Source organism: Cucurbita pepo, chromosome 14 (assembly GCF_057944985.1).
Source record: "Cucurbita pepo subsp. pepo isolate OVF chromosome 14, ASM5794498v1, whole genome shotgun sequence".
Classification (NCBI taxonomy): Eukaryota; Viridiplantae; Streptophyta; class Magnoliopsida; order Cucurbitales; family Cucurbitaceae; genus Cucurbita; species Cucurbita pepo.
The window spans coordinates 10,214,102-10,241,959 of NC_141811.1; the positions used below are offsets into that span (position 1 = coordinate 10,214,102).

The 27,858-nt window shown below is 37.5% G+C and overlaps 3 protein-coding genes across 8 annotated transcripts; 2 read left to right on the plus strand and 1 right to left on the minus strand.

Annotated features, from left to right (window-relative positions):
- Window positions 1–277: 277 nt before the first annotated feature.
- Window positions 278–4,145, plus strand: LOC111810789 (coiled-coil protein). Of its 3 annotated transcripts, none has more exons than XM_023697580.2 (6): window positions 278–619; window positions 972–1,438; window positions 1,613–1,809; window positions 1,956–2,102; window positions 3,343–3,567; window positions 3,767–4,145. In XM_023697580.2, exons 2-6 carry the CDS (start codon window positions 983–985, stop codon window positions 4,026–4,028), a joined length of 1,287 nt encoding a protein of 428 aa, XP_023553348.2. In that variant the 5' UTR covers window positions 278–619; window positions 972–982; the 3' UTR covers window positions 4,029–4,145. The 3 variants fall into 3 exon arrangements, with proteins under 3 accessions (XP_023553348.2, XP_023553349.2, XP_023553347.2); XM_023697581.2 differs by having other exon boundaries at window positions 978–1,438; XM_023697579.2 differs by having other exon boundaries at window positions 1,001–1,438.
- A 1,013-nt stretch (window positions 4,146–5,158) lies between these two features.
- Window positions 5,159–9,420, plus strand: LOC111810799 (Nucleotide/sugar transporter family protein). 4 transcript variants are annotated; one of them, XM_023697595.2, is made up of 7 exons: window positions 5,159–5,448; window positions 6,573–6,751; window positions 6,834–7,042; window positions 7,167–7,260; window positions 7,341–7,507; window positions 7,582–7,752; window positions 8,925–9,201. In XM_023697595.2, exons 1-7 carry the CDS (start codon window positions 5,370–5,372, stop codon window positions 9,046–9,048), a joined length of 1,023 nt encoding a protein of 340 aa, XP_023553363.1. In that variant the 5' UTR covers window positions 5,159–5,369; the 3' UTR covers window positions 9,049–9,201. The 4 variants fall into 4 exon arrangements, with proteins under 4 accessions (XP_023553363.1, XP_086973629.1, XP_023553361.2 ...); XM_023697593.2 differs by having other exon boundaries at window positions 5,161–5,448; window positions 8,948–9,420; XM_023697594.2 differs by having other exon boundaries at window positions 5,161–5,448; window positions 6,600–6,751; window positions 8,948–9,420.
- Window positions 9,421–23,260: 13,840 nt separating this feature from the next.
- LOC111810768 (oligopeptide transporter 1) lies at window positions 23,261–27,794 on the minus strand. The gene is made up of 6 exons (XM_023697547.2): window positions 27,154–27,794; window positions 25,866–25,963; window positions 25,205–25,777; window positions 24,861–25,122; window positions 24,189–24,371; window positions 23,261–24,119 (listed from the first exon to the last, which is right to left on the minus strand). Exons 1-6 carry the CDS (start codon window positions 27,649–27,651, stop codon window positions 23,499–23,501), a joined length of 2,235 nt encoding a protein of 744 aa, XP_023553315.2. The 5' UTR covers window positions 27,652–27,794; the 3' UTR covers window positions 23,261–23,498.
- Window positions 27,795–27,858: the final 64 nt, after the last annotated feature.

Genomic DNA, 27,858 nt, shown 5'->3' on the forward strand with positions numbered 1-27,858 from the left:
AAATCATAGATAATTTAGAAAATCATAGATTCTCCTTGATTCAGGATAATAAACAAGTAAATCACTAGATTATCTCAGTAATATGATCTATTCTACGTACTCATGATAAATGTATTTTTTAACATTTTAAAAAAATGGGATGGTATCAATGGAACGGATGTATTTTTAAAATTTTTAAAAGTTTTTAATTTTTTTTTATAATTAATTTAACCTATTGGGTATTTGTTTGGAATTTTTTTTTTTATTATTATTATTAATTTAGCCTCGAAAATTATTTTGTTCTCGTGTACGAATGCATTTTCCCCGTCAGAAGTCTGAAGCGAAAAGGAAAAGTGTAGAAATACGAACAGCGGCAATGGAGGAATCTCAGGAAATCCTACTGAATTCCCTCCAAAAATCGGGTGTTTCAGTCCCTCCAGATGTTTCCTCGATTCGGAACTTAACTCCTCCGCTCTTGTTCTCGATCTGTGCTCAAGTCTTGAATCGAATACATGGCCAAACTCAAATCCCCTACGCCACTTCTCTGCCGGACTCCGTCGCCGATCAGTTCAAGATATGTACTGAAATCGCTTCCGCTATTAAGGATCTGGGTTACATAGGAGATATGAGCTTCCACAAGGTATGTCCCCTTTTCTGTCTGCTTGAATTTCGGAATATTTTGGGCGATTGCGAGAAATCTGTTTGCTTATGGACGAACATACCGATTCTGTTGTTGTTTATATTTGGTTCATTTATGAATTTACTCGAATTTTGTCTATTTAGTCAGCTCTGATTTTTGTAGACATGCATTGTGAGCGTTCTGTTTCTATTATTGGTGATCGAAGTATACCCGAAAGTTTATGAGTACTGGAAACTTTTCAGTGTCTAGGAACTAAATAGGATGTGTTCTATTTCTTTTGACCACTTAACTTCTTGGACATTAGCAAAAGCTAAGGCATTTGTTTTGGATATCCATCTGCTGTTGTACTTAGAAACAGACTACATGTGTTGCTTACAACAGTTCTTGTATCCATCTGAAGAGGACTTGTATAAGTTGATAAGATTCTTGGTGGAGAGACTTCCTGAAGTTTCTGATGGAAAATCCAAGGTTTTGGAAGATGGTGATGGCAGAAAAGAAACGAAAGCTGACACTCTCAAATGCCACTATGTGTTGGGCCAATCAGACGATATCGACACTGATGATTCCGTTTTTACCCATCAGAAGGTTGAGAACAAGCTTTCGGATCTTAATATTATTGTTGAAGAGACAAAATCTTCAGATTCCAGCGTCGGTCGATTCTCTGATTCCGGTGAAGCAGCTATGTTTGATAACCTTGTTAATGCTCCCAAAGATCAGTCTGAGGTTTCAGGAAACGAATCAGTTGCAGTGCAGGGGAATAATGGACAAGTATCAATTTCCAGACATGAAGTTAGTTCTTACATTCAAAAGAATGATGAAGTAAGTTCTTCTTGTGGCTTCTAACTTCAAACAATTATTAAAATCTGTTGTGTATAAGAGAAAAGAATGAAATGGTCAGCCGCTTGGGAAAAGGTTATTTGATTAGATGATATAAAGAATATTGTATATCTTCTATTCTTGTTTTAAATGAGAATTGAGGCTGAGCAATTTCAGGATCAAGAGATCAGACCATTGGAAGAGGTCAGTACAAAAGCTTCTGAATTAGAGCATCTTCATGTAGAGTTAGAAAGGTTGAAGGCAGCGACCGGAATTGTATTTGATGATAATCGTTCGATTGAAGTCCATCTTCAGGAACTGGAGGAGCAAATCAATTCTAGAAAGCTGAATCTTCTTGCAGTGAAGTCGGGGTGGTGGGACATCGTTTCAGTTTGATATCTGGATTAATTTTCATACTGCTTCTTCATTTTGAATTTTAAAACCCAAATTCAAAGAGAAGTTAAGTCCTAATACAAAGATATAGATTTCATTTACTTTTTCTTTATCATTGACTCTACAGGGCTGCAGAGAAGGAGCTTTTAGAAAATAAAAGGCGAAATCTTCAAGAATCACTATGCGTAAGTAATCCGAAGGCTCAAGAAAAGCTGCAAAAATTGAGAGAGTTTGAATTGGAAAAGCAGCTCATTGAGTCGGAAATCAGGAGGCGGTATGCTACTTCTTTGAATATTAAATATGAAATGAAAATTAATCCTTACTGAAATCTCTGAAATATTTGCAGTATATCTAGTTATATTTTTCAAAATAAAACTACTGTCACAGGAAACAGATGTTTTAGATACGAAGTAATTTGGAGATACTCTCCAACGTCTTAGGTTTAGAATGAATTTTGGATTACTTTTGGAGGGTGAAAGTGCTTTCAGCTCATCAAAATCACTTTCTACAATTTTGTTTGTTGAACACAACTCTCTGTGGGAAACACTCGCACTCTTCATTAACACCAATCGAGAAAAGATTACAAGACATTCTATAGAAACTACTTGCACCCTGTGATTTGATAGGGTGGAGGGGTATTTATAGCAGATGCTAGACAATTTATTCCTATAATGTCTAACCATTTATTTCTAAAATACCTAAATCATTTTTCTAAAATACATAGACTTTTCCTAAAATACATAGACAATGGGCTCATACAATTATTGGGCTTGACCCTATTGGGTTAGTGATGTTATTTTAACACTCCCCTTTATACTAGTCCTTATTGACTGCACCATGTTGAGCTGGCAGCGAAAGCTCTCATGTTAGCAAGTTTTCAGCCCTGATGTTAGCCAGTTTTCAGCCTTGGTTGGTATTTTATTACACAAACTTAAGTTCTCTTAAAAATTGAAATAGTACTTGAAAGCAGTAGTATCTCAAGAGGAAGTACTTAATTGGTTTTTGTTCCAAAACTGCATGTAGAAGAAGTTCTCCAATTAATTTTTTTATAATAAAAATCATCCAGAACTTACTATCAATTATCAATATCTTACATCTTAATCATTTGTGGTTTCTTGAGAAAGCTAGGTTTTGAAAATCATTATTAACCTGTCTTTATATAAAGTGATATCATAATTAGATCTCTTCCTTTTGGGGTGGGTGGGTTTGTCATATTAAATTTGATGTTACTGTATCAAAGAGTAATCTGTACTTTTGTGGAGAGTTTATGGGGATCTATTGCGTGTTATGTTAGCATTTATATTCAAAAGTCACTTCCCGGTTTCTCTTGTAATCTTGACACATTTCATCATTTTTACTTTTTGGGTGGGTGGGGCAACTCGAAGAAAACTTCCTAAACATGATATGCAACGCAAAAAATTATAAGCAGTGGGGCGTCCTGTTGGCTTGTTATTATCTCTTGCTTGTGTCGAACACTAATGATTTTTCCTCAAATATTGTTACACATCCTTCAGGGAGGAAGAAAATTATAATCTCTCAACAGAGCTTAAGAAGCAGCCAAAACAGGCACCGAGACGATCCTACATCGATAGGGTGAAGGAGATCACAAAAAATAGTCGGAAACAAGATGCTGACATCGACCGAATCCTTAAAGAAACTAGAGCGCTTCAGCTAGAAAGTAACAATATTCAAGAACGCCTCCATAGAACCTACGCAATTGTGGATGAGCTAGTTCTCAGGTATGCACCATAGAACTAGTGAGAACTGAAACAGAACTATTACATCATTGTTTTAAGTGGTATTAATCAGTTGGTTGACAATGATGTAGTAATAGCGTCCCGTATCTCGTCCCTCATTTATGTTTCATACTCGACCGAAAAAAATCGACCTTTTATCTTGCTTAGGAAACTAGCTGACTCTGATTCATATCCTGTGTAGGGAAGCAAAAAAAGAAGGCATAGGCAAGAAAGCACACAAACTCCTGACTAGTATCCATGAGAATTTCGGAGAGATCTCGAACAAAATCCTGTCCACGGATAGATTAAGAAGAGAAACTGCAGAATACGAGAAGAAGATAGGGGCCTCGGCATCCCGAAGTTTAGATTTTAACAAACTACAAGCTGATCTGGATGCTATCAGGAGGGAAAATAGTTGCCTAGAGCAAAATCTCTGCCATAAAAAACACATTGACCAAATGTAGAATGTTTTCTGGATTTCTTTTGTTTAGTGTAAATCAATCATGCTTATTGCAACAATTACATTCTAGTGCAAAGGAGAAACAATTCAGTTCAAATGACATCATCTGCTATTACTTAAATGGGTTTTTTTTCATTAATTAGTTGGATTGTGATGCCTTATGCAACAAGCTTCTGTCTTTTGGCCATTAATTGTGGATTCAGTTGTGTATTGAAATAGAAGATTCATCATCATTCTTAAGGTTGGGTGTTCCTTGCTTTTCAAGTTACTTACCCAATTGGAACTTGGGTGGGTAAGCAGTCCTATGTCTCATCCCTTAACATTTTGATACATCTCTTCCACCATCAGAATTCTTCAATTTCCATAATGATCAAGGAATACGTTCTTAGAAAGAAAAAAAAAAAAAAATACATATGTAACCGTTCAAGTCTACCACTAGCAGGGATTGTCTTCTCATAGCCCGAGTGATGTGTCAGTGAGTAGGCTGGGCCCCGAAGGGGGTGGACATGAGCCGGTGTGCTAGTAAGGACGTTGGGTTTCAAAAGTGGGTGGATTGGGGGGTCTCACATAGATTGGAGAAGGGAACAAGTGTCAGCAAGGACGCTAGGGGATTGTGAGATCTTACATCAGTCAGGGAGGAGAACGAAACGTTTTTTTATAAGCGTGTGGAAACCTCTACTTAGTAGACGCGTTTAAAAAACCTTGAGAGGAAGCCCGAAAGGGAATGTCCAAAGTGGACAATATCTACTAACGATGAGCTCGAGCTATTACACAAGTCTTTGTTAATATATGTAATAAATATATTGCATCATCATTATAATAAATATGAAGTAGGAAGACTTGAAGATTGACCGTCCATTCATATTAGGCAATATTAGGCAATGGGTTGCCATAATAACAATAGTTTTAGACATTAATGAGAAGCAAGTGGTTAGTGTGTTTAGGACATTGACCTTTTCTACCTTACATAGAATTCATGAAACCTTAACTTCTCCGTAAACAGCCAGTGTCGGTTTCAGATTTTATACCCACACGTGGACGTCTCAAAACCTGCCATGTGGCATCATCCATAGGACCCCACCACCATAAATCCACATAATCAAAATCATCTTTAAAAACACATAACCAAATCAATGCATTCCTTTCTTGTTTGTTTTGATTGTTGGGTAAATTTCCCCAATCATCTTTGAACATTGTTTCCTTTAAGCTTCTCTCTTTCTTCCCCAATGATTTTCTCTCACCATTTCTCCCCATCTTCCATTACCAGAGATTATCATCGCCATTGTTGCTGCTCCATTTCTTCCTTCCCTTTGTGATTTCAATATAGATATCTATTTGGACAGAAATGGGGCTTCTTGATTCTTTGTTGGATAGAGATTCAAGAAAGTTTATCAAACGAAAAGACAGCGATGCAGGAGAAGCTGGTAGGTTTTTTCAATCCTGTTTGGTTTATTTTATTTTTCATTCAAAGGATTCGTTTGATTCTCTGCTTATTTCTGTGATTTCTGGCATCTGGGGTTGTGTTTTTTTTTCCTGTTCTTGATCAATCGTTAAATTTTGGATCCGAGAGACAATTTGAAGATGTATATAAACCCAAATGATAGCTAGAGTGTGATAAGCTGCATCGGCTGGGTTGGGGAGGACGAAACATTCTTTATAAAGGTGTAGAAATCTCTCCCTAGCAGACGCGTTTTAAAAGCTTTGAGGGAATTCAAAGAGGACAATATCTGCTAGCGGTGGGCTTTAACCATTACAAATGGTATTAGAGCCAGACACCGGGCGATGTGCTAGCAAGGAGGCTGAGCCTCGAAGGAGGTGAACACGAGGTGGTGTGCCAGCAAAAACGCTAGGCCCCAAATGGGGGATGGGGGGTCCCGCATCGATGGGAGAAGGGAACGAGTGCCAGCGAGGACGTTGGGTGCTGAAGGGGGGTGAATTGTGAGATCCCACATCGGTTGGAGAGGACGAAACATTCTGTATAAGAGTGTGGAAACCTCTCCCTAGTGTAGGAAGCCCGAAAGTGAAAGCTCAAAAGAGGACAATATCTGCTAGCGCTCTGCTTTGGTTGTTACAAATGGTATCAGAGCCAGACACCGGGCGATGTGCTAGTAAGGAGGCTGAACCCCAAAGGGGGTGAACACGAGACGGTGTGCCAGCAAGGACGCTGGGCCCCAAAGAGGTGGATTGGGGGGTCCACATTAATGGGAGAAGGGAACGAGTGCCAGCTAGGATGCTAGGCACTGAAGGGGAGTGGATTGTGAGATCCCACATCGGTTCGGGAGGACGAAACATTCTTTCCACACCCTAGCAGACGCGTTTTAAAAACCTTGAGGGAAAGCCCGAAAGGGAATATTCGCTAGTTTCTACATTCATGGGTTTGGATTTGAGGAATTCATGATTCTTATTGATTTTGTTTTTGCATCTTATTGTTGATATCCGTTGAATTCTTCTAAGGTCTGCAGATTCTTATATTGAATGTACTAAAAATATGAGATTGTTGCCTGTTTCCTATTGATCATTGGTCTTGTTATCCATGTTTTATGTACAGAACCTCTCATATTCTATAAATCCGCAGGCCGAGCGCTCGAAGAAATTAGAGGTTCGCTCTACAATGAACTACGAACTTCAGACGGGGCGAAACGCCAACAGCAACGATACTGCGGTCCGGTCGTGGCGATGACATTCAATTTCATGGTTGCTGTTGGAATCATTATGGCAAACAAATTAGTAAGCAATGTTACATTTGATGAGCTGAAAGTGTTCATATGTTCTTTATGCTCATTTTCAGCTGTGTTTTGCTGTTTTGTAGGTTATGGGAAGAGTTGGATTTAACTTCCCAATATTCCTTACATTAATCCATTATACAGTTGCTTGGTTTCTACTAGCAATTTTCAAGGCACTTTCTTTGCTTCCTGTTTCTCCTCCTAGCAAAACCACTCCCTTCTCTTCCATTTTCTCCTTAGGTGTTGTCATGGCTTTTGCTTCAGGTCTTGCCAATACTAGTCTCAAGCACAACAGGTATCCCGCTCGGTTTCCCTTTTCTTTACCTTTACGACACGTCGGTCAGGCAGGGGACAGGGACGGGGACGGGGACGGGGACGAGGGTGTTATCTTGATATCTTACATTGAATTCTATGTGCAGTGTTGGATTCTATCAGATGGCTAAGATTGCAGTAACACCCACCATTGTTTTCTCAGAGTTTATACTTTTCAAGAAGACCATTTCATTCAAAAAGGTTCCAAAACAATGACACTTCTACTTCCTTTGTTGTTAGTTATGATAATGTGTTTTCAGACACAGACATGTTTTGTGTAGGTTATGGCTTTGTCTGTTGTCTCTGTTGGCGTGGCGATCGCGACGGTAACGGATTTAGAGTTCAACCTGTTCGGCGCTTTGGTTGCGATTTCTTGGATAATCCCGAGTGCTATAAACAAGATTTTGTGGTCGAATCTGCAGCAGCAAGCGAGTTGGACGGCGTTAGCGTAAGCTCTTGTTAGTTTGCATGAATTTGATTCAACCATTGAGGAACCAATGCAGTAAACTTGTGATGTGTTAGGTTGATGTGGAAAACTACTCCAATTACAATATTTTTCTTACTTGCTCTCATGCCTTGGCTGGATCCACCAGGAGTTCTGTCTTTTAGATGGGATCTCAGTAGTTCAACTGCTATTTTGATATCAGCTCTGCTTGGTTTTCTCTTGCAATGGTCTGGAGCTTTGGCACTAGGGTGAGACTAAACCCCTCATAACATTACTTTTTCCCTTGTCTTTTTTCATGTTCTTCTTTTCGTAGTGCTTGAACTCGATCGTTGCGTCTGTTTATCTCTTGAACTCGTAAAATTTGAAAAACCTGTTGATTTTGGTGGGATGTCACATCAACTAGCTAGAAGGGCATCAAATCAGTCTGAGTGTGAGATCCCACATTAGTTGGAGAGAGGAACGAAACATTACTTATTAGGATGTGGAAACCTCTCTCTAGAGTGCTTGAACTCGATCGCTACGTTTGTTTAGCTCTTAAACTCGTAAAAGTTGAAAAACCTGTGATTCTGGTGGGATGTCACATCAACTAGCTAGAAGGGTATCAGATCAGTCTGAGTGTGAGATCCCACATCAATTGGAGAGGGGAACGAAGCATTTCTTACTTATTTGGATGTGGTAACCTCTCTCTAGAGTGCTTGAACTCGATCGTTACGTTTGTTTAGCTCTTAAACTCGTAAAAGTTGAAAAACATGTTGATTCTGGTGGGATGTCACATCAACTAGAAGAGCATGGATCAGTCTTTAATCACAAGGAATGTGATTGAGTGTGAGATCCCACATCAGTTGGAGAGGGGAACGAAGAATTCTTTATAAGGGTGTCGAAACTTCTCCGTAGAGCACTTGAACTTGATCGTTATGTCTGTTTAGCTCTTAAACTCGTAAAAGTTGAAAAATGTGTGATTCTGGTGGGATGTCACCTCAACTAGAAGAACATGGATCAGTCTTTAATCATGTGGTTGAGTGTGAGATCCCACATCAGTTGGAGAGGGGAACAAAAAGCATTCCTTATAAAGATGTGGAAACCTCTTCCTATAGTGCTTGAACTCGATCGTTATGTCTGTCTAGCTCTTAAACTCGTAAAAGTTGAAAAACTTGTTGATTCTAGAAGGGCATGGATCAGTCTTTAATCACAAGGAATGTAGTTGAGTGTGAGATCCTACATCGGTTGGAGAGGGGAACGAAACATTCCTTATAAGGGTGTGGAAACCTCTCCCTAGTAGGCGTGTTTTAAAACTTTGAGAAGAAGTCTATAAGGGAAAGTCCAAAGAGGACAATATCTACTAACAGTGAGCTTGAGCTGTTACATTGAATTTGTGTTAATCTTTTGAGTTTCGATGCGCCTCTTCTTACTTCAATAGCAGTGTTGTTGTTCAAATTTGTGCAGTGCAACCTCTGCAACATCTCATGTTGTTCTGGGACAGTTCAAGACTTGTGTGCTTCTGCTGGGAAGTTATTTTATTTTCAGGTCGGATCCCGGGTTCGTGAGCATTTGTGGGGCGATCACAGCTCTCGGCGGAATGTCTGCTTACACATCCCTTAATCTGCAGCAACAACACGACAACAAGCAACTTCCAAAGCATAACTTGCCGATGCCAATGCCGATGCCGATGCCGATGCCCGAAAACAGCAGCCTTGTAGAAGATGCTGCAAAGTTGGATGTACAAAGTTCTGATGTTGCTGTGTAGAGATTGAATGAATCACTTGAACTAGCTTGAGTTCTACAAGTTTTTGAAGTTTTTTTTGGGTTAGTTTGATGGTAGATTCATCTTTTGTTCTCAAATCAATCAACCAAGAGTCATGCAAATATCTTTCTTGTAATACTCAATACAATTTTACAGAGATCGCAGGTTATTTTTACTGGCCAAAGTTACATTAATAACTAAAATCTCATAAAACTCAAAATATCAAACATTTATAAGTTAGTTAAGGTTATAAACCTATTAAAGTTGGTTGGTTTTACACAATAAAAAAAAAAAGTGTAAACCCGTGAATTGACCCAAATTTTAAATTTTCAAACAATTCAACCCAACTAAAGCTGGTTATCAGACATAACTCGAACATAACTATCTATTATATATAAATATATAAATATTTACCATATATTTGGCTTTTTTTACTATAGATAGTCGTTACTATTCTTTCACTCGAAGACGGATCTAGTGAACCATGAATTTTTTTCCCAAACAATTATCAGAATCTTCATTGCACCATACTAAGGCTTTGCACAACCTCAATATTCCAACATCAACCCATTTTGTCAACATGTTTGCCGGATTCTTTGCACCCTCTATCTTCTCTAAACACATCCCCATCTTCCACTAACTTGGGAGTGAAATGTTATCGTCTTTAGTCTTTAGTGTTTCTAGCTTCTTCTCCAATTTTTCCTGATAGTCCGTCATCCATATCATCTCCTTTCCAGCTTCAGCTATTGTCATGTACTCAGCCTCAATAGATGAAGGAGCAACACAATTCTGAAGTCTAGACATCCAACTCATCTCATCATCCATGGCTTGTTCCCTTTGGTTGTATCCTCTAACGGTAGGGCATCATCAAAGAGCTTTGGTTCCCCTTCATCAGTCAACAATAGATATTGTAATGAAGGTACATACGTATCTGTTACTCTGATAGGTCTGGATGATCTTTTCAACACCTGCTCAGGTGTTACTTGCTCCACCTCTGGTTCCTCAGTAATAGTCTCAGAAGTTTTTTGAGTATGTGCTACAACATCACTAAGTGAATTGTTTTGCAACAACCTCAACTCCCACTTGCTTCGTTGTCCCGAAACCATTATTCTTTTTGTCCTTGTACAAGATATTTCATCAAAAGTCACGCCACAGTGTCTCAGGACTTTTCAGTTCTTGTCATCCCAACACTTATCCTCGAACATGCCAGAACCATAGTCTATGAGGTAGCACTTCACAAGCTCAACATCAAGCTTGTCACTCTTCTCTGGATCAACACGAACATAGTACAACTAAAAGTTCTCAAGTGAGAGTACTTGAGTTCTTTTCCTATCCACACTTCTTCTGGCAATTTGAACTCCAAGGGTATTGATGGTTCTCTATTGATCAAATAGGCTACTGTGTCACAACATCACCGAAGGTCTTTGGTAGTCTAAAATGAATCCTCATACTTCTTACTCGCTCGTTCAATGTTCTGTTCATCTTTTCTTTAACATCATTTTGTCTTGCCTTACTGGGAGCTGTTCTCATTATTCTAATTCCCTCATATGCACAAAATGTTTTAAATTCTGATTTTTCGTACTTGTCCTCCCTTGTCAAACCTCATGCATTTGATCTTTAAGCCGGTCTAATTTTCAACTTCAGCTTTCAACTTCTTGAAGGTGGCAAACACATCTGACTTGTGTTTCAGGAAATAAATTCGTACCTTCCTACTGAAATCATCGATTAAGGTGACGTAGAACTTTGATCCTCTAAGTTATGGAACTGAAGATGGTCCTCAAACGTCTGTATGGAACTGAAGATGGTCCTCAAACGTCTGTATGGATCATTTTCAAAGCACTTTCTTCAGTTCTCTAGCAGCCTTTGTGAAGCTAACTTGTTTATGTTTACCCATAACGCAGCTCTCACAAGAACTTATATCAACAGAATTCAGGCCTTCCAAAACTCCTTTCGCAGATAACATCTTCGTTCCTTTGACGCTCATATGTCCAAGTCTATTGTGTCATTGACTTGAATTTGAAACACTCTCAGAAACAACAACCATGTTCATACACCCTGCAATGGTGTATAAGGTTCTAGATTTTGTGCCACGTGCTACCACCATATCACCCTTCACAATCTTCCACGAACTCTTTTCAAACTCTGTTTCACAACTTGTGTTGTCCAACAGACCAATAGAGATCATGTTTTTGAGACTAGAATTATATCTGACATACTTTAATATCGACTTATTTCCTACCAAATTTTTATGCAGACATCCTCTTTTTCTTCAATCTCCAAATCTTTGTCGGCAAGATACATCTTCCAGACTTGAGATTCTAAAACAACTCTTTATTTGGAGACGAATGAATAGATGCACCTAAATACAAAATCAAGGATTCAATCGGACTGTCCATGATGAGGATTAGAGCATCCCAATGTATTCTGTTGAATTTATAAAATCATCGTCATGTCTGATTTGTGATTTTTATTCCTCTTTGGTCTTGTACAATCTGCCCGAGAATGACCATTTTCTCCAAAACTCCAACACGTTACGTTTGGTTTGTTTGGAAAATTTTCTCTGTTCTTTGATTTTGATCGACCCTTGTTTGGACCCTTCGATTTACTTCTTCCCCTTTGGGCAACACTGAGAGTACCACCAGATGAATTCCCAATTTCTCATTTGCAATACTTAACTACATCTAGGATTTCATTGAACTTCAATTTCATAGACTCTTAGAAACTGCTAGGCAACAAGAGTATCCCACGACTCAGGTAAAGATGACATCAAAATCAATGCTTTAATTTCATCTTCGAAATTAATTTGTGCCGAACTCACTTGACTTACAATCTTATTTAATTCATTTAGATGATCAGCAACAGATCCACCTTCACACATCTGTAGATTGAACAATCTCCCCATATGTAATAGCCCCCCAACAAAATCATAAATAAACAAATAAAAAAATTTAAAAAAATAGTTAAATAACAATAATAATAAAAAATAAATAAATAAACAAAAAAAACCACATTTTCCCGCCTCTCTCCACTAACCTCCCATCCCTTCCCACAATTATCTTTCCTCAACCCATGGTTAGTCCAACTGGAAAAAGAAACAAAAAAAACAACAATGGTCAAATATGAGGAGAAGTAAAATGGCTTTCAACTAAGCAGATTGCAGATTTAGAGATTTTTGTCCCTCACATTTTCTTTTCCTATGGTTATAAGAAATTAATTTAGTATCAAATCTTCTTTCATATTTTACCGTAATAATCCGATCCCATATCCTATTAGATTTTTGTTAGCATTTTAAGTTATACTAAATAAGTTAGATTCAATAAAATTTTAGTTGAGGACAGAATTTAACAATAGAATAAGAAATATCAGAGGTCAATGAACTCCGTCAAATTTTGTCAAACACGACATATCAGAATTTTAAGATGGCGAATGTAGATCAAAGAAATAATTTTATAGAGTTCAAACTTGAAACTGATGTCATGGGCTCACAGAGATTGACTTAGATTTCAAAGGACGGAATCGAACTTTCATTAAGGATATATTCGTGACAACGACTTAAGCTAACCAGGTAAGTGGCCTTACTATCGGCATGGTTATATTTGATGTTGACACATGCCCGTGGTTCTGCATGTGTCATATATACTGATATGTGTGAATTATCTGTTAATCGATATGCTTATATTATGTTTATGTTGTGTTATAATATGTGAATTGTATGATAATAATTATGGTACGATGTGTTCAAGGATAGGTTTGAGATATGATACGAGAAGGATGCACAAAACGAAATATAACGATAGGAGTAAGATACGTTTATGAAACGTTAAGGTTAGGTTACATACCGGAGTGCTATGGATAGGGGAGATTGATGAAAGAATATGGTTAGGGTATGGGTAGAAAGGGATAGGTTTGTGATAGATTGATAGAACGATAGCGTTAGAATACGATCTTGTGATGATATGACTAAGGTACGTTCACGTAACGATATGACTGTGATAGGTATAAGAACGTTAAGGCTATGATAAGTTAGGGAACGATATGACCACAGAGTGTTTACGATATTCAATGTTTATAATACGATATATTGTGATGTGATGTGTCATGTTTAGATTGTTTTGTGTGACCATTGAGGTAATTGTTGTATGAATTGCATGTTATGAAATGACATGTTAAAAGCATGGAGCGTTATGTTATGTTTTCTAAATTGTATGTATACAACATGTTATGAATGACATGATATCACGACAAATGAAATGAAATGTAACCCCATTAGGATTATGTATGATACATAGACTGAAAATGAGAAATGACATGTTAAGCATGAAAGATGATAGCGGGGTTATATTCATTAATGATAAAAGTAGAAATATTGGGGACCGCATGCATTATGTGTGCTCATGCATTTGGGGGATACCCCTATTCCATCACGAGGGTACGGACGCGTACATCCAATGGCAGGACAACGATCGTTATGTTTGCATAGCGCTGCCGTGACGGTGACTAGTTCTAACGGGTGTCCGGCCTAAGGAGCTCCCAGAGTATGCTCGCCGGACAAGAAAAGTGGCCCAGTGGTGTGCGAACTGACTGGTGAGCCCATACTCGCATGTATGGGCTGTGTGTAGAGTATATGGTACACGTCCAAATTACCCGTTAGAACAGCACTGTAGAAAGACAGATTGAAAGATAGGTCCCATCATCTCATTTGCATGTGATTGTTGCATTTAACCCCAATAGTGGGATCATGAGTGAGTATTTCTTTAAATACTCAAGCCATGTGCTACTACATTTTTCAGGTTAAGGCAAGGCATTCCTGTACGACTGACGACGACATCGCAACTCGAGACCATGGCACATGCATAGGTTAGTAGTATTTATTTTCTTAGACTTAGGCTAGAATAGGATGTTTTAAACTTAAACGCTTATTTATTGTATTTCGGGTCTTTTGTTGTGTCGTTTTAAAGATATTTTCGAAACATGCAAGTTCATGGCTGTGTTTTAAGATAAATGTTATGTTTTATGGAATTTAAATGAAGTCTTCCGCATTCAATGTTTATGATACGTATATAGTAGCGACCTTAAATTAAGTAGAAAATTTTGGGTCGTTACAGCATCAAATACACCTTGTTCATAGCTGGCAATTTTTCGTACATATTTGACCACACCTTCAACAAATCTGATGTTGTCTTCTCCTTGATGATTTTGAACGCCACGTTTCTGGATAACATCAACCGGATCAACCCTAAGGCTTATCGATCCTTAAGCTTCCACTGCTCCGTGGTCATGGTATCCGGCTTCACCCCCAACGGAGGTTTGTGAAAATCTTTCTGGTACGGATAATCTTCAATCTACATCTTCCAGAAATCGAAATTGGATCCATTGAACTTCTCAATTGCAATCTTTGAACTTTCCATCTTCACCGATCGTGGTGACTTTCGCCTAGTTTTGATAGCAGTTGTTAGAATTGCACAACACTGCACACACTCGATCTTGAGTAACACAAAGAACAAGAGAGAAAAAAAATGCAAAGAGGAATATGGGCTAAATGTTTATATTGATGACTTCAAGTATGTACACCAAGAGATAATACAGAGGAGGTAGAAAGTACATCTTCAAAGCGGGTATATAAATGGTTTCAGTTTACTATAATATATAGTTTTAACATATATAACCCATAAATATCTAGCCTATAGTTTTCTACCAACTTTTTATTATAAATTGTTTACGGTATATTTTACATATATAATTTTATAATATATAACAATTGAATAAGTTATACATCGTCTACCAACTTCATATCTCTTAAAACTAAAATATGAGTGAAAAATAAATTGCTTAGCTCTTGACTTCCAAGAAATAACTAAATTTTGCAAGAAGATGCAAAACATTGTATGTAATCTCATGTTTCTTTAAGGTTAAAATGGTTAGCTTAGACCATTTTTTTTTAAGAATGTCATAACGACCAAATCATTTGGTGGGTGGTTAATTTTTATTTTTTGGAGTTTGCTATTTTTATCTGGTTGTAAGGCCTATAATAGCCAAACCAAGTTATTTTGTTATTCAATCCAATTGAGTTAAGAGTTTTATTTTGAGTTAGTTTGTGTCTTTTCACACCATTTGGTATCAAAGAACATCACAAGGCCTGATTGTAAGAAAAGAAACGGTAGTTTTTTTTTTTTTTTTCTTAAGAAAAAGAAACGTGAGTTGGAAGAGATTCAAAATATGGCACCTGAAACCAATTTCATTCAACTGTCATAATTCTTAAGTTTGATGGCCATTATGATAATTGGTCTATACATGGAAAATTATCTTCGCTCAAAGAAATTTTGGTCTTTGGTGGATACCGAAACCCCTGTCGCAACAAAAAAAGTGGAGATTATTGAAGCACAACAAAAAACAATTGCAGACCAGAAGGTGAAAGACTTGAGATTATTGAAGCACAACAAAAAATAATTGCAGACCAAGAGGTGAAAAACTGGTCAATAATTATTTGTTCGCGATCCATCCAACTGTTATGGAAACAATCCTTAATAAAGATACTTCAAACAAGATACTTCAAACAAATTTGGGAATTTATGAAGTCAAAAGAGCACAGACTTCATACAAGTCCCATAGATGAAAGAGGGAGAGAGTGTTGATGCATATTTTGCTCGAACTCTCACCATTGAAAATAAGATGAAAATTAATGGTGAAAACATGAAACAAGTGGTTATTATTGAAAAGATCTTAAGATCAATGACCTCAAGATTTCTATAACTTAGACATTTTAACTATCGTTGAATAGCAAAACAGCTTGTTGGTACATGAGCAAAGACTAAATGGACCTTGTAGGTGATGAACAAGTACTAAAGGTGACATACAATAATAGAATCGGTTGAAGAGGAGGGGATCGAGCTCGTGAAGCTTTTTGAGGAAGAAGTAGAGGAAGGGGAAGAGGTAGACATCCATTCAACAAAACTACAGTTGAGTTGAGTGTTATAAGTGTCATCAGTCAACAAAACTACAGTTGAGTTGAGTGTTATAAGTGTCATCAGTTAAGGACACTTTAGATATGAGTGTCCAATGGGAGAAGGAAACAAATTATGTGGAGTTCAATCAATCAAGGAGGGTAGATATTTGGTTCCTTGATTCGGGGTGTAGCAATCATATGTATACAAACAAAGAATGGTTCTTAGATCTTGATGAGGAATTCCGATAATTTGTGAAGCTTGGAAATAATTTGTGTTGGGAAAATGTAATATTAGGTTGCAAGTTGCTGGAGTCACTCAGGTAATCACTGGTGTTTTCTATATACCTGAGTTGAAAAATTGGTGTTTTCTATATACCTGAGTTTTAGTGGTGTTTTCTATATACCTGAGTTGAAAAACTGGGTTGAAAAATAACCTATTAAGTCTTGGACAATTGCAAGAAAGAGAGGTGTATTTATTTTCCCCAAGAATGGGCTTATTATGCAAACAACAATGTCTGCAAATAGGATGATCATGCCACAAACCGCCACTTGGGTGTACATGGTTCGGGTTGGGTTGGGTTGAAGGATTAATTTTTTTGACCCAACCCAAAAGTTCGGGTTGGTTGGATTGGCAACCCAACTCAACCCAAAAAATTTTCCGACCCAACCCAACCCAACCCTCTATTTTCAGGTTGGGTTCGGGTTGGTCCAAAAAAAAATTTAAAAATTTAATTTGTATGACCTAAAATAATAAAACAATTACCACCAGTAAGCTAGTAGATTAAAAGTATCAAACTCTCTATTGCATTTATATTATCACCGGTAAATATGTAAATAATATGCAAAGAATCAATTCCAAAGTTACTACATCTAATTAAATTATCTATATTCACAATATATATAATCATTCAACAAAATGTCTGAAAATTCATCTATAAATATATAAAGAATATTCAATAAATTAATTCCAAACTTACAACATTCAACAAAATGCCTAAAAATTTAAAACTATCCCACTTGCCTTCTTAATTCCTACAAAAGAAAAATAACATCTTGAAAGTTAGTTACATAGGATTTTAAGATTGCTTGAGAAAGTATATTGTAACTTCAAATATTTTATTACGTTAAAAAATAATTATATATTATTCTTGCATGACATTGGTGGAACTTGAGGGTCTTAAATCAGGTGAAAAATAAAATATAAATTGTGATATAATGATATAGAATACATCTTACCAAATAGATAATAAATAGATTTAGAGTTACTTGTCTCAATCTTGGAACAAATCTCCAAATTTTCAAGTTGTTGAGGAAGATCTAACATACTGATCTCCAATTTTGTGTAAATATCAAAGCTTTCACTGTTCTAGACCTCCTAAGAGAATCAAGAATCCTCCTACTCGTACTAAATGTTGATACAGAAGACAAAACATCTTGGGCAATTTTCGATAAAACTCTATATTTAAACTCATTTACTTCCCACCATGCAAAAACATCAAAATTATCATAAGTTCTTCATTAGGTCAAATAAATATCGATTCACATCATTCTTTAACTCGAGTGAATTTTGCTATTCTCTTCGTTTGTATCTTGATAATACTAATATTGAACCACTCAAATTCACTTCATCAATTGTGTCCATCCCCATACTCATGGACTTAGAAGTGAGTCTTTATTTAGATTGATGATGATCTTGAGCATTATCATAAAATTGTAGTAATCATACAAACGAATTAAATAATTATTTATGTCATCCACCATCACTCCAGCCATAGCATCTTCATAAATATTCGAAATGCAAAATGATGTGTAATCCAATTTGTAATGAGGATCGAGTATTATTGCTGTTAATATCAACTTATTAATTCTTTCCCCTGAGTCCCAATATTTGTCATACTTAACTTTCATATTTCAACTCATGTTACTTAAAACAGAGTTCACTATAAAGAACCACTTATCTTCGTAGTGACATCATAGAAAACCTTCAAAAACTTTACAAACATTGCAACGTTTTTTCAATCATCAATGGTTGGTGGCCCTATTCTTTTGTTTCCATGATCCCCTATTTGAAGTAATCAACATAATCTAATTCTTCTTCCTCTAATACTTTGAAATCTTTTTCAAATTTCAAGGTATAATCAAACATCAAATAATTGGAATTCCATCGAGTTGCCACATCCAAACAAACAAGTGCTTTCCATTTAATTTTTTTTTGTTCAACACGATCTTTAAATTCTGTCAATCTCTTGGGGGATGATCTAACATACCTCACGACATTGCGAACACTATAAATGGAGTCATGCATTTCCTTAAGCCCTCCATTCACAATCAAGTTAATTATGTGAGCACAACACCTCAGGTGTAATATTTCTCCATCTAAGACAAGTGAATTCCAACTTTTAAGCCTTCTAATAATATATGAAATAGCTATATCATTGGAACTTGCATTATCAATTGTGATAGAGAAAACATTATCGATTCTCCATTCTAATAAACAACTCTCAATAATCTTGTCAATAGTCTCTCCCTTGTGGTTAGCAACTTGACAAAAGTTGAGAATTCTTTTATGCAAATTAGATTCTAAATAATGTAGGGTGATTACCATGTAATTAATGTTTTGTAATGAAGTCCAATGTGTCGGTGGTAAGACAAACCCTCTTGGAATGACGGACTAAAAAATCTTTCAACTCCTCTTTTTTACTTCTGGATGGAGTTGAAATATATCTCTAGCAGTGGTTATCTTGACGGAGGGTCAAACTTAGGACATGCAATACTACAAAGCAATTTGAAACTCTCATTCTCTACAAATTTAAATGACAACTCTCTACATCATGTTTGACTAAATAATGAAGTAACAATATTATTACCACCATTTCCATCTATTGGAGGTTGAAAACTTAGGGTGGTTTGTCCTTTGTCCTCCACCTTATATGTGTAATTTCTACACTGATTTTTTAAGTGCTTCCATAAGGTGTTAGTTCCACAAGAATTAGTATCACAAGCATGCTCCTTACAACAATAGTTGCACTTGACCTCTTGTTATTGTTTCTAAATTTTGTAAAGTGATCCCACACGGTTATTTACTAGGTTTCTTCTTCTTAAATTCAGATTGTGCAGCCAATGATGGCTTCGATGTATTATAATTACTAAAGCTACTTGCACATCTAGTTGCACTATTGTTTTCCATCTATAAAAAAGTAAAATAGAACTATTATGATTCAAACATTCAACCCAATATGAGCAATTACCATAGGATGCATCAAAGTTAAAATATACAATCAGTCTTTGCAAGAGGATATAACAAAAAGAGAAAAAACTTACCTGTTATGGCGTTCCAGGAGACTAAAGAGAGAAAAAACGACGTGCGAGAGAGACACAAGACAAAGAACGCGAGAGAATGCTATTGAGATCAAATTCCTTGTGAGAGACTAAGTGTCGAAAGAGAGAAAAAGGCAATGAGGCCGTGAGAGAGAAGAGGCTGAGATGGTAAGATAAAAATTTGTATGGCTGAGAGAGAAGGAGAGAGAGAGAGAAGAGGCTGAGAGAGAATAGAGAGACGGAGAGAGGAGAGAGCACATAAAGAGAGTTCGACTATGAAGAGGACGAGGGAGAGAAATTTCAGCTGACTCACAATTTGAGAAACGAGGCTTTTTTGGTAATTGAAGCTGTTATTTTAAATTTCTTTACACCCATTGAGTAATTATTGGGCTTTGCTTGCGCTTTGTAAAAGGGGTCAAAGACAAGACAAGATTGTAGCAATGGATTATTAGGCTTTGACTTTGGGCCTTTGGACTTCAATTTCTTTTTTTTTTTTTCAATATTTTCGGGTTCGGTCGAGTTGACCCAATCATTTTCTTTTGAAACCCGAACCTAGCCCAAATCAGATCGGATTAAAAAAAATGGACCCAACCCAAATCCGAAATCCAACACAACCTAACCCAACCCTTATATTTTGAGTTGGGTCGGGTTTGGTTCTCGAGTTTTCGGGTTGGGTTCTCAGGTTTTCACGTTGGGTGTACACCCCTAGCCACTTGTTTCCAAACAATTATAGAAGACAACCCTTGTCTTTGGCACTGGGGTATCTAGGTTTCAAATGTTTGAGAACATTGCAACATAAGGTATCTAGGTTTCAAATGTTTGAGAAAATTGCAACATAAGCAAATGGTGGGAGGATTACATGGTGGGAAAGCATAGGGATGCATTTCCAAAGAGAAGTTTATGGAGAGCAACACAAGGTTGCAATTGGTACATGCAGACATTTGTGGACCCATCAAACCTATTTCCAACGGTGAGAACAAATATTTCATAAGTTTTATTGATGATTAGAGCCGCAAGGTGTGGATATATTTTCTTGCTGAAAAATCTAAAGCCTTTACTAACCTCAAGAACTACAAAAAAAAATTTTGAGAGAGACTAGAGATTCTATTCGTTGTCTGTGCACAAATAGGGGCAGAGAGTTCACCTTTCACGAGTTCAATATTTTTTGCAAAACTAATGGTATCAGTAGACAGCTTAATGTAGCCTACACTCCCCAACAAAATGGTGCAGCTGAGCACAAGAATAAAACAATCATGAACGAGCACAAGAACAAAACAATCATAAACATGGTTAGAAATATATTATTAGAGAAGAAAATTTCAAAGAATTTTTTGCCATAAGCAATAAACTGGACAATGCACGTGCTCAATAGAAGTCCTACAATGGTAATAAAAGACATAACTTCTAAGGAGGCTTGGAGTGACATAAAATCTAATGTTGATTATTTTCGAGTTTTTTGATGTATTGGTCAAGTTCATGTATCAGACAGTAAGAGAAAGAAGTTAGATGATAAAAGTTTGTAGTGTGCGTAGGGAGGGTGAAGAGTTATATTAGACCATTTCTTTAGGGTTCGGAGTACTTTTGATGTATCTTAGAACTCGAAGAGCTGTCTCCCAATATGGGTTTCTTGGTTCATGCATAAATTGACTAAACATACGAATTGAATACACTATGTCAAGTATGGTAACAGTTAAATAATAAATCTATCTGTTTTTGCTTGGAACATTCAACTTCTCCCCTTCTATTAAAGAAAGCTTCAAATTTTGCTCCATAGGAAATTTTTTTGTATGTGGTCCTGTACGACTTGTGTCTTGAAGAATGTCTAAAATACATTCTTGAAGAATGTCTTGAAGAGTAGAGGTACGACTTGTGTCTTAAAGAAAGCTTCTTTGAGATCATTGTCTGTCAACAGAATATTATCAACATAGATAAGAACTGTAGTGAAATAAGTACCTCTACTCTTAGTAAATAAAGAGTAATCGACTTTTGACTGAGTGTAGCCTGCATTTTGTATAGTGGTAGAGAATATGGAGAACCAATTACGAGAAGCCTGTTTTAACCCATAACGAGACTTATGAAGCCAACATACTATATTCTCCCTCTATCGTCGAAGACCTGGTGGTAAGGACATGTAGACTTTCTCGTAATAGTGATGAGTGAATCATTTGAACATCCAACTGATGAGTGAATCATTTTCGAACAACAATAGTGAGTAAGCAACGAAGTCTAGTAAGTTTCGCTAGGAGAAAATGTCTCTTTGAAATCAATATCTTCAACCTGAGTATATCCCTTTGCTGTCAGCCAAGCTGGAGACCCAACGACAGTCGATGGCTTTTAAGGCCAGTTGGTAGAGGAATGAGAGAAAGTATGATTACGTTCCAAAGCTGCAATTTCAGAATTCATAGTCTGCTGCCATAATGGGTCGCCAACTACCTCATCATAGGTTTTAAGTTTTGTTTAGGTTATAATAAGAGCTAGAAAAGCATATTGAGTAGAAGAAAAACGATAGAATAAAAGATAATGATGAAGAGAAGACTTGGTGCCAGTGCTGGGACTTAGAGGTTAAATGATTGGCTGCAGAAGACATCTTCTAATCATTATGTCAAGCTGGAGTATGTTTGGTACGAGTAGAATCTCGGAGTAAAACTGATGTATTAGGTGAGATAGGATTAGAATTAGTAGGTGAATCTGGAGAATGAATAGAATGTGAAGAAATTTGACGAAAGACAGAAAATCATAGAGTTGTAAAATGGGAGTTGAGGAAGTTAATGTCAAAGTTTGTGAAACTGATCAAAGGAAAATCTCACAAAATTTAACATCACACCTGATAAAGAATTTGTGAGATTGTATGTCAAATATTATGGTTATGAAAAAGAGTAACGCTAGTAAGATACAATTGATCAGTTAAAAATTTAAAACGAGAAAATGAAGGATGATGTATTTGCAAATGATGATTCAGTTGAACGATATTGACAAAATTATATTTCTATCAATATCGTTTGTCCGAGACAAATTCATGATTTACTAGAAAAAAAAATTCTAACTAGTTATAAGATCAGATAAATCGTACATACAGTCTGACTATTATAGCTGTGATAAATCTGGATCACTCTCATTTTCTTATTCTTACTTTTTCCATTGAACGACCCTGTTAGAGTCCCCCACAATATATAATTGTAGGTATGAAATATAATTTTCAACTCTTAAAAAAAATTATTTCCTATTTCTTTTCTAGAAAACGAGGGCAAAGAGAGATTTTCAAAAGAGAGATTTTTTAAAGAGACATTATATAAGAAAGCAAGAGAGTAACAACAACGACTCACAGTAGATTTAGAAGTTACCTGGCGTTGCTCGTAGTGAATAGGCTTGTCTCACATTAGGTAATGGAGTCATCACCCATATGTTAGATCTCACCATTTGGTCAATATGGTATGCAGTGCGCTTCCAATTCATCTCAGAGTGCTTTGAACTGGTGAAATATGCTAACAATATAATGATTCCGTGTGACATCATCACTATCAACTTTTGTATCCAAAAAATTGCTGGAGTATTCTTTTGTAAGAATTGACTGAGAAGATCAACCCACAGTTTTTGAATTGTCTTGGCGTGAGCAATACCTTCAGCAATATCAACTTCAATTAAATAAGTTAACCAAGATAAATATCATATTCTTACACTTTTTGAACTGGATTTAGCTGATTCCACCGTTAAAAATGAAAATTTGATATTAAGAACACCACAATATGAACATACATTTATATCTTAAATCAAATTTTATTAATATAATTTAATCTAAACATAGTTCATCAAATGGAAAGAAACTCATAAGCAACTTTTTTTTTTTTTTTTTTTTTTTTTTTGAAGTTTTAGAACGCAAAGGATAAAACTTCAACTAACAAATTAATCTTACTAACAACTTAAACCGAAATACGTTATTATGATAAGATACCTAACAAACTGTACAAGTTCGAAGTTGTGCTTGACGGTTCATCCTAAAGAACTGGACATCCCTTAGCCACGACGCCTGGAGCTGTCGGGCACTTGGCCAAACTGCAATGGTCATCATTAGCCAAACCCCACCAGTCTGGTCCAATAATATCCTTAGATTGCAAAGTGAAATACACAACAATGCCCATAAATGCAACCCCAGCATCCAAAGCGGCTGACAAGATATAGTTATGCCTCGCCCACCACCCCTTGTACTTCTTGTACACATAGAAGTTGAAGAACATCCCAACCACTCCCCATGTTATGTAGTTCACTGATCTTGCTGGTGGCATGCCTCCTGTTGCTCCTATTATGATAGGCATGTTTATGAGTGTGATCCATCTCTTATTAGGGAACTGCCTAGAAAGAAGCCACACAGGCACTGGGGCTAGCAACCCTACAAGGAAGAACCAGTTCATTGCTCCGTAGACCCCGTACTTTGTGAACATTCGTAGCGGTCCGACGACTCCCCATATGATCGATGCGTTGTAGAACACGTCGTCTCCTGGACATGTCCATGGACTTCCTTCTGGTAACATACTTAGGTCGCAGATGTTTTCCACACTTGTTAGTAGCCACCATGCTGTGCTGAAGTACACGCTCGATGATACTATCGTTCCTACGAGCTGGAGCGGGGTCGGTGTGAGTTGTTTTTTATTCGAGTCGATAAAAGTATTATATGAGTATAATAATACCTGAACTGTGAACATGGCTCTTGGTGGGATCTTCATGTAGTGTCCTAATTTGAAATCACCAACAAAGCTTAGTGCTTGTGACATGCTGATGTAACCATATGTCTTGAAAGCCACATTTGCTAGGGGCTTTCCAGGGTAGATATACCCTATGATTAGCTCGGTTATGACATTCAATCCTGGTTGCTGCAACACCGAATCATTTCAAAAGTTAGCTCAAATCCCTCCCCAACTCGTAGTATGAGATCCCACATTAGTTGAGGAGGAGAACGGAATACCCTTTACAAGGGTGTGAAAACCTCACTGTAATGGACTACGGTGGATGTAGGCTGTTACAAAACCAAACCTCGCCCTAACTGACGCGTTTTAAAAAACTTGAGGAGAAGCTCGAAAGGGGAAGCTCAAAAGGGGACAATATCTACTGGCGGTGGATTTGAGCTGTTAAAAACCTCACCCTAACAAACACGTTTTAAAAATTTTGAGGGGAAGCCCGAAAGGTAAAGCCTAATTACAAAACATCTCCCTAACAGAGACGTTTTAAAAATTTTGAGGGAAAGCCCGAAAGAGAAAACCCAAATAGGACAATATCTACTAACGATCAATTTGATCCGTTACAAAACCTCTCCCTAACAAGATGAATATTTGTTAACAATGGGGTTGGGCCGTTATACATACCATATTTGTAGTAGCTTGGATGATCCCAATAGGCAAAGTGAAGAAGAGTGCAATTCCACAAGCAAGCATAATCCCCCACCATGGCAATTGGAGCTGTTTATCAAAACCTTCACAAGCAAGCAAGGCAAGAGCAACCATTATAACCAAAATACTAGAAAACCACCATTGAGGCACTTCTTTATAGTTCCTCTTCATTATCCTCGTATGCACGTCTCCGAGCTCGGTCGCCGACGTAGTCTTCTTCCATAGTTGCCATATGGATCTACAAAAACAAGCAAGTCGAGTGAGAGAAGAATCCGTGTTATGTTATATGGACTCAAAAAATTGAAAGCATGGTTAGTTACCTTCCATGGAAGAGAGCAACATGTGAAATAGTGGCAGTCAAAGTGGCAAAGCTCAAGCCATAAGAAAAGGCAAAGAAGACACTCAAGTAAAGCTTGCTATAATTATCATACCCAACTTGGTCAAGATCAAAAGTCTTGCTATTAAGAACTCTAGAAATGTTGTAATTATTGCCTAACGAGTCGAAAGTGTGAGAAGAAATGAACGGAAAACGCTTGGCGTCGAAGGAATTAGACCAATAGGAAATAGGGAGGGTAACATAAACAATCAAGAAGAAGCCAATTAAGATATTGACAATGGCAAAGCCAGGAGTGGCCAAGGGACTGCCCAAGAAGCTGGCAACGGTCGACCAGTCGAGACCGAAGGAGCCGATGCCGAGGCCGTAGAAACCGGAACCGATTTGTTGGGCAGTGATGGAGTTTTTCCAAATGAGACAGACAATAGAGATGCAAGTTATGGAGGGGAAGAGATAGCTGGGGATGATGTAGTAAGCAAAGCTTGAGATGAAGATGAGGAGGAAGAACTGTAGCCTTGTGTGTCCTCCTCTTGGCCTCTTCTCTTTCTCATGCAAGGCCCTGTTAAGATTTGACATGGTTTTTGACAAGCTTTAGCACACAATTGGGTACAAAGTTGGTGGAACATGGAACATGGAACATGAAGTACCTGAAGAGAGAAACTTGAACCAAATTTGCAGGCCACCACATGTATGGAGAATCAACTAGGAATTTTCTGAATATTCCAGCCCATCCATACCCAAGCATCTGTTACATCCAAATTTTTATGTTAGGGGTCGGGTCGAGTTGAGTTCTTCAGGTTGATTTCGCTTAACCCGAACCAATTTAGAGTTTTAATGGTAATATGATGATAATATAAAGAATAAAAAGTAAGAAATAAATAAGGGTAGTGTTAAGACTCGTGACCATTCCTACCCTTTTCATATGAACCAAATGACACCACCTCTAATAGATTAGATCCCATTTATGGAGGGCTCAATTCTGTCGACGAGGAGAACTAATAATTCTTTTTAAGAGGGCTCATGTGTAAGATCGGTTGAGAGGAGAATGATTCAGGAGAATGAATCATTTTATATGAAAGGGTGTAGAAACCTCTTTTTTAGGAGGGCTCATGTGTAAGATCTCACCATTGGTTCAGGAGGAGAACGAATCAGTCTATATGAAAAGGTGTAGAAACTTGTTTTTGTAAACGGGCTCATGTCTAAGATCTTGCATTGGTCAGAGATGATCCCTAGAACGACTCATGTCTAAGATCTTGCATTGGTCAGAGATGATCCCTAGAACGACTCATGTCTAAGATCTTGCATTGGTCAGAGATGATCCCTAGAACGACTCATGTCTAAGATCTTGCATTGGTCAGAGATGATCCCTAGAACGACTCATGTCTAAGATCTTGCATTGGTCAGAGATGATCCCTAGAACGACTCATGTCTAAGATCTTGCATTGGTCAGAGATGATCCCTCATGTCTAAGATCTTGCATTGGTCAGAGATGATCCCTCATGTCTAAGATCTTGCATTGGTCAGAGATGATCCCTAGAACGACTCATGTCTAAGATCTTGCATTGGTCAGAGATGATCCCTAGAACGACTCATGTCTAAGATCTTGCATTGGTCAGAGATGATCCCTAGAACGACTCATGTCTAAGATCTTGCATTGGTCAGAGATGATCCCTCATGTCTAAGATCTTGCATTGGTCAGAGATGATCCCTAGAACGACTCATTTCTAAGATCTTGCATTGGTTAGAGATGATCCCTGGGATGAGAGAATTTTGGCCGTTAGATAAATGAGACAGAAGAAAGCTTCCCGATCTCCGATCCACCACATGGACAAGAATGAAAAATATATTTTATACCGTAAAGGACACTGACACCCGGAACCGAAACGAAAAAATTGAAAGTAAAGGAGGATAAAAAAGGGGAATTAGGAGGCTGACCTGAGTAGTCATAGAAAGCATCAAAGCAGCTGCAGGATGGAGTTTCCTGCGGTAGAAAGCCTTAACAATGGTAACAATGTTAACAGCATAAACACCGCCGGCGCCACAACTAGCAAAGATGGTAATAAGAACATGTTCCTTCAACGTGAACGGCCCAGGATTCAAAGTAAACGACCAATTCAACATCGGAACTTTAAAAACCCTGGTCGGCAAAGTGGCCGCCATCAGCTTTCCAAGAGGCAGCGCCACAATCTGAGCCGACACAGACGAAATATACAGCTGATTTTGCCGATACCCAAAAAATTGATTCACAAACGCCAGAAGACAACACGACATCAGCCCCAACACCCATGTTCTAAACGTCAACGCCGCCTCCGTCGGGTCATCGGTGATCGGAACCGTCAGCCGGACCTCCTCGATCGGACAGTCGTTTTCCTCCTCTGCACCGCCGCTACCAATGGAGAAACTTGAAAAATTGTTCTTCCCATCGACGGTCATAACGCTCAAATTTTGAAACCCAAATGCTATCTCTTCCCCTCCTCCACCCTTGTCTCAATGGAAATCTCCCTCACTGCCAAATTGTTCCATTCAGAGCCTTCTTTTTTATACCACTCTCTATGTACCTAACAAAACCAGAGCTTTTCGGAGAAATTCATGTAATGGCTGACCATGATTCTTCCATTTTTAGAATACCCATTTGTTGTT

Excerpts from the sequence above, each read along its gene's own strand:
- LOC111810789 (XM_023697579.2), top strand. The coding sequence starts at position 293 with ATGCATTTTCCCCGTCAGAAGTCTGAAGCGAAAAGGAAAAGTGTAGAA. Across the intron at positions 620-1,000 it reads GAGATATGAGCTTCCACAAG|TTCTTGTATCCATCTGAAGA; the intron begins GTATGTCCCCTT and ends TGCTTACAACAG. Across the intron at positions 1,810-1,955 it reads CTTGCAGTGAAGTCGGGGTG|GGCTGCAGAGAAGGAGCTTT; the intron begins GTGGGACATCGT and ends TTGACTCTACAG.
- LOC111810799 (XM_023697593.2), top strand. The coding sequence starts at position 5,370 with ATGGGGCTTCTTGATTCTTTGTTGGATAGAGATTCAAGAAAGTTTATC. Across the intron at positions 7,508-7,581 it reads GCGAGTTGGACGGCGTTAGC|GTTGATGTGGAAAACTACTC; the intron begins GTAAGCTCTTGT and ends GTGATGTGTTAG. Across the intron at positions 7,753-8,947 it reads TCTGGAGCTTTGGCACTAGG|TGCAACCTCTGCAACATCTC; the intron begins GTGAGACTAAAC and ends AAATTTGTGCAG.
- LOC111810768 (XM_023697547.2), bottom strand. The coding sequence starts at position 27,651 with ATGACCGTCGATGGGAAGAACAATTTTTCAAGTTTCTCCATTGGTAGC. Across the intron at positions 25,964-27,153 it reads TGCTTTCTATGACTACTCAG|ATGCTTGGGTATGGATGGGC; the intron begins GTCAGCCTCCTA and ends TGGATGTAACAG. Across the intron at positions 24,120-24,188 it reads GAGCCATGTTCACAGTTCAG|CTCGTAGGAACGATAGTATC; the intron begins GTATTATTATAC and ends ACCCCGCTCCAG.